At 34.3% G+C, this 6,000-nt stretch overlaps 1 protein-coding gene across 1 annotated transcript in view; it reads left to right on the forward strand.

Moving 5' to 3' along the window:
* Nucleotides 1-4,982, forward strand: part of LOC149544940 (protein KINESIN LIGHT CHAIN-RELATED 3-like) — a 43,985-nt gene extending 39,003 nt beyond the window's left edge. Inside the window, exon 2 of the mRNA XM_089795487.1 lies at nucleotides 3,579-4,982. Within this exon, the coding sequence (XP_089651613.1) occupies nucleotides 3,579-4,614 (1,036 nt within the window). The 3' untranslated portion in view covers nucleotides 4,615-4,982. The remainder of the gene's footprint in view (nucleotides 1-3,578) is intronic.
* The last annotated feature ends 1,018 nt before the right edge of the window (nucleotides 4,983-6,000 follow it).

Below are 6,000 nucleotides of genomic sequence, written 5' to 3' on the forward strand. Positions count from 1 at the left end.
GCTCCATTGCTAGGCTGCTTAGTTAATCAAAACCATTAGTGACAAATAATGTCCTAAAATCTTCAAACTTAACCTACAAACAGAACATTCAAACTTGATGAAACCTTAAATAATTTTAGACCCCATGACTATGCTTTGCTCAGTTTATTATATAGCAAAGGGACAAAATTAACCTAAAAAAAAAAATCAGCAAATTCCAGTAGTTATTTCCAAACAAGATAAAATGACTAAAAACAAACAACAAAGAAATAAGTTGCTTGGTCTAGTATGGCAATGGACATGGGTTTTGGGTCCTTAGGTCTGACTTTGGGTTTACATATATTTTTCAATATATTTAATACTGAAAATATTTATAATTTACAGATAAATATTAGAAATATATAAATATTTATAATTAAAAAAAATATTAATATATAAAAATTTGGATTTTTTTTTAAACACTAGTAAATTTATATTGTATGGTGTACCTTCTATAATGGGTAACTCAAACTATCATGAAATTTTAATAACAATGTTAAATCTGATGCTCTAGATGAAAAATGATATTGTAAAGCTTGATTGCAAATAATCTTATTGAAAATCATTAAAAATTGCAATTTGCAGTGCATGACTTAAAGACGATTTAGATGCAAGATAAACAAATGTGGATCAGAACAAATGTAGATCAGAAGAATCAGTCCACAGATGTTGAACACAATTAAAAAATAATGATTCTGTTGGGGCAAAAATTGGCATAGGGGCATCTTTTGATTTGGGCAACTAATTATTTGTGTTTGGTGATTTCTGCTTCTTTATGCATACAATTAGATTCAGCATTACTTTTGTGCATATCCAAAATTCTAAAGGTAATTGACCTTCTGGAAAACAACAAGGTTATTTCCTTTAGTTCAAAAAATATCTTAGAATTTGTTGGTTTCTTATCTGGTAGCGGTAAGTAATTCTCTCTGTTTCTAAGTATTTACTCTCTTTGCAATGTGATTTCATTTATCATACGATTTCCTTCTGTGAAATTCTAAGACTTGATATGAGCAATTTACCATTTTTCCAAATATAATTCTCTTTAGGTTTCTAATCCAGATTGTGTATCACATTCATTTTATGTATCTGCTATTCTCTTGAATGGTCAAACATTGCTTCTGAAGTTCTCCCGTCTGAACTAATATTACTCTCTCAAATATCCTTACTGAAGTTACTACAACTTCTATCATTGATAGGTGGCAATCTTGGAAGCCTGTTGAAACCTCTAGGAAATAGATATGATGCATTGCTGGGTCAGAGAGTCCACTGAAGGACTGTCAAACCCAGCTCCAAATAGAGACAATTCATACAATAGAGGTGTTTCTTATTATCAAATATGAATGTACAACATGGCATGCAGGCTGCAAATTGGCAGAAGGCCTTATGTCAGAAATAACAGAGATTTACAATAGTCATAAGAGCAAACAAGTTCGTGTCCATATGGTCAGTTTTAAGATGATAACCGTAGTCTGTGTCAGTTGCAGAAGATTTATCATGATCTAACAGTCACAGCCTAGCACAACTATTGTTGTAGGAGACTGAACTGGGAAAATTTTAATGAATTAGTGCTGCTTTTTGCCATTGCAGAATCCCTTTATGCTATTGCATAAGCATCTACAGACTCTCAGAGCCGGCCAGTTTAAAGTGCAAAAGCCAAAAACTAACTCAAGGCACACTATGGGAACCTACAAAACAGAGCAAAACAAAGAAAAGAAAGCATAATACTTTTGGTTGACACAGTATTGCTGATTGGCTGGGATGCTCCTGCATCAGGATGCATGATATTTCAAAATTGCCTAAAATTTATAGAGGACTAATTAATCAAATTGCAAGCCCTTAGCATATTGCTGCAAAGCTTATGAAACCTGATCAATATTTGGGAACATGTGTAGATTCCAATTGGCAAACATTTATGCTGCTTTTAGATTTGTTCCTTGGTGCTCAAGACATTAAGCTGCAGTTTGGAACTCACCTGGTCTGTAAATCAGTACGAACGGGAAAAAAACCTAGGCTGTGATGAAAGAATAACAACCAAATCTTTTAGCAGCTGGCTTCCTGTAATCTCTAGCATAGAACCTAACATTGCTAGGGACTTATTAGCATTTAGAAGTACTGGCCAACAAGAGATGTTGGACTTCCAAATTCTGATTCTAGATGATTTAGTACATGTTGGACTTCCTGTAAATCCTGATAGCAATATCACAAAAGAAAATGAAGTTGGCATACTTAGAGGCATCATGTAGAATGATAGAGCAGAAGTCTAATAATCATAATGATACATTAGTTATAATATATGTTCTATTCATGATCTTTTATATGGTTATCAGGCCTTTTTTAAAGCTCATAATCACTAAAGTCTAATTCTATTGAAACGTGAGAGAGAATCTCCGAGTTCTTGATGCCAATGCATCTATCAATGGTACAAGCTTTTTTCTCTTTGTTTTGGAACTGATTTTACTATAATCATTGTTTAGAACTAGTTAAATGCATTCTACTTTTTGGCTACAGCAGGTCCAAACTTTATTATCATGACATTTTCATGTAAAAGATTAATTTTGCTGAGTTTGGTGTCTTTAGAAGTTTAGAGTATCTGCTTTAGAGGCTGTCAGGTTGTGCATATGTGACTGAGAATCTACAAGAGATTGTGTTTCTATTCTATTAGGTTTGGGTTTTAACTTTTCGTACAAGTTCCTCTTCAGACTATCATCTTTCTGGAATCTGTACAGTGTCGAGGTTCCCAGGTCCACTAAATTTGGTGGATCTTTCTAGTGAAGGGAACATAGGCAATCATATGTTGCTTCAGAAAAGATACGTGCAATTGCACGTGTGTGACAGTGACACCATCATACAGGATGGGTTATATTTATTATTAGCACACATCTGGAGAGTACATGAATAAGCAATTACTTAGTGGATGTAGGTGATGCTGGCATTGGGATGTCTTCTGGATAGTTTATATATTATGCTTCATGTTTGGATAGTTTATATATTATGCTCCATGTTGCAAGCTTCCACAATAAAGAGGTAAATGAGTTGGGGCCTCCATATAGATTGGAAGTTCTCTATACAAAAGTCAAAGAGTGATTATTAATATTTACGGAACCATTCTGTGACCCATTTATCATGTCACATCATTTGTATTGAACTGTACATGAATACATAATTATATGGATTTTGTTATTATGATTGTTGTTATCACATGTACCTCATGGAGCTCACCAAATTTCCTCACAGAAAGTAGAAAAGTTGATCAATAGATTGATTAAGGAAACAGTATGAGACATTAATGTTGGAGCTAGCACAGTAACTGGTTTCTCGTTTTCTATACTTTTTGAGGTTGATTCTGTTCTATGTGGTCTGAGGCGTTATATTTTTTGGTTAAGTAATATTATTCACAAAGTCAAGTATAATTTTGTCCAATAAGTTCAAGATTTTCTTAAACTTGGACACTTACACGAGTGTTGTTTGAGTCTCTTTATTTATGCTTAAGCTGGTGATTCTTTATGAATTGTATGCTTTACTTTGCATATGAACTGACATGTTTTTGTATTATATTACAGCTACAACCTTGCTATTGATTTCCAACAAATGGTGATTGATGCATTGGAAAATCATGGCCCTAGTGCCAAAAATAAGTTGAAAGAAGCACAACGGCGTCTAGCAGACCTGAAAAGACAGACTGAAGAACCTGTGGGGAAGCCACTGAAGAATGAAATGCCAGATCAGAGTGTTACTGGAAACCAATTATCTGAGGCAGATATGAGTGATGATCAAATTGAGACCAGTGAGGATGAAACTGAGTCAAGTGAGGATGAAACTGAGTCCAGTGAGGATTTGGAGGACGATAGCCAGATTTCCCTGGACGAGCTGAAAGAATTGCAAGGTCTTCTGGCAGAACTGGCAGAGCTAGAAGGATGGGATCAGAAACCTGCAGGAAAGCCAAATGAGAATGATACACTAGATCATAAAATTATTGGAAACCAATTAGTTGAGAAAAATATGAGCAAGAAAGCAATTGAAAATACTGAGAAATTGAAAGACCAAGGTTCGTTTGGCATGAATGAGTTGAAAGAATTGCAAGGCCTTCTATCAGAGTTAATAGACCTTGAAAGGCAAGCTCAAAATTCCACTGGAAAGCCTCTAAAGAATGATAAACCAGATTATAATATTATTGGAAAGCATTCAAAGAGAGATAAAAATGCAATAGAGAATGAAATGGAGAGTTCAGATGCATTAAGAGACCATGCTCCTCTTTCCGTCAACGAGCTGAAAGAATTTCAAGGTCTTGTATCAGAGCTAAGAAGACAGGCTAGAAAACGTGTCGGAAGCTCAACCAGGAATGATATGCCAGATCATGATATCCCTGGAAAACGATCAACTGAGCAAATCAGCAAGATGGAAATTCAGAAAACTGATAGTGTTCGTGGAAAACTATTAACTAAGAAAAACTCAAGAATGAGTGAAATTGAGAGTGCTGATAGCATTAGACGAAAACTCCTGAATAATTTAACTCAGAAAAATGTAACAAAAAATGAAATTCAAGACACTGATACTGTTAGCAGAAAATTAAAGATTAATTTAACTAAGAAAAAGTAAGGGGAATGGATGAAGATACTGGTGTCCCATTCACTAATAGTTAAATGCTGATTCGAAAATTAGTTTTGTTAGCGACGTTTCTGTGTAAGTCAATATTTTAATTGAATGGTAAGAGTTCTATTGATGCCATGGCAGTACATGTGGAAAGTTTGTAACATTTAACCTCTGAAGTTGAACCAACCACAGTTAGAGAAGCTAAGGAATTTTCACCATTCCTTTTATTCTTCGTGGTGTTAAGCGATTCCTTTCCCCTTGGTGGGGGTGTCCACTATTCCTTCCCCAGTCGGAATAGTTGTCGAGTGACATTCTTCCATGTATTTGTAAAGGTGTTATGTAAATCATAGGCAATGATCAATACGTTTTTCTTCTCCCATTGTAAGTAGTTAGTAGCATCAGCATGTTGATTGAGTTTTGCTACAGGTTGAAGGCAGGAGGAATCTTCGATAAGGAGAAAGTGTGATATTATTTAGTCTGATCTTCTGAGATAGAGGTTTCTCATTGCAATAATCAATTTGGAGTTTTTGTCTATGTTCTTTTTAAAACATAATTCTTAATGTTTTGAAAACATAATTGTGGTGCGTGGCTTGGATTTGTGGTTGGGGCACCATAGGATTCTTGGATATCCGTGACATAGATGCATGCAAGGGAAGGGCTATTTTGTGTAAGGTCTAGAAAACGTATTCCTAGCTTTGGCTTTTGCTTGTTATTCTTCTATTTGGAGAGATCAAAATAATAGAAAATGGTTTCTAATGTTTATTGTTAATAATAATAAGCAGTGAAGGTTGCTACAGTTGCGAATACTAAAGTAGGCATATCGGAAAGTTGAATCTTGGGACCAGGCTTTGATTGTGCTCATCTGTACCGAAAATTTCATTTCAAGTGCATTTGCTTCTTTTACTATACTAGCATGCCTAATTTTTTTTTATAGAAAAGATGATGTAGAACTGGAGTTTGAATTAAAGATTGTTAAATAATGGTAAAATATTTAATTATGAATGAGAAATAAGCTATTTTTCTCTTGGAGAGATCAAAGTAATAGATAATGGCTTCTAATATTTATTCTTAATAATAATAATCAACTAGTGAATGCAGTAAAGATTGATACAGTAGCAAACACAAAAGTAGATATATTTGAAAGGTTGAAACTTGGGATCTAACTTTCATTGTGCTCATTTGTATTGAGAATCTCATTTGAAGTGCATTTGCTTCTTTTCCTACATTGGCATACCTTTTTTAAAAAAGAAAAGAAAAGAAAAAATTGACAATAGAAGAGGGGCTAAAATTTATTTAAATCATGAGAAATGCATAGCAAGGGCATCAAACATTCTTGTCAAAATCCATCAAGTGGCTAAAATGATGAGACAAACTCAAGGGTAAGTGCCTCGT

The sequence above is a fragment of the Cupressus sempervirens genome, chromosome 8 (assembly GCF_028749045.1).
Source record: "Cupressus sempervirens isolate cs-2001-9-10 chromosome 8, ASM2874904v1, whole genome shotgun sequence".
Taxonomy (NCBI): Eukaryota; Viridiplantae; Streptophyta; class Pinopsida; order Cupressales; family Cupressaceae; genus Cupressus; species Cupressus sempervirens.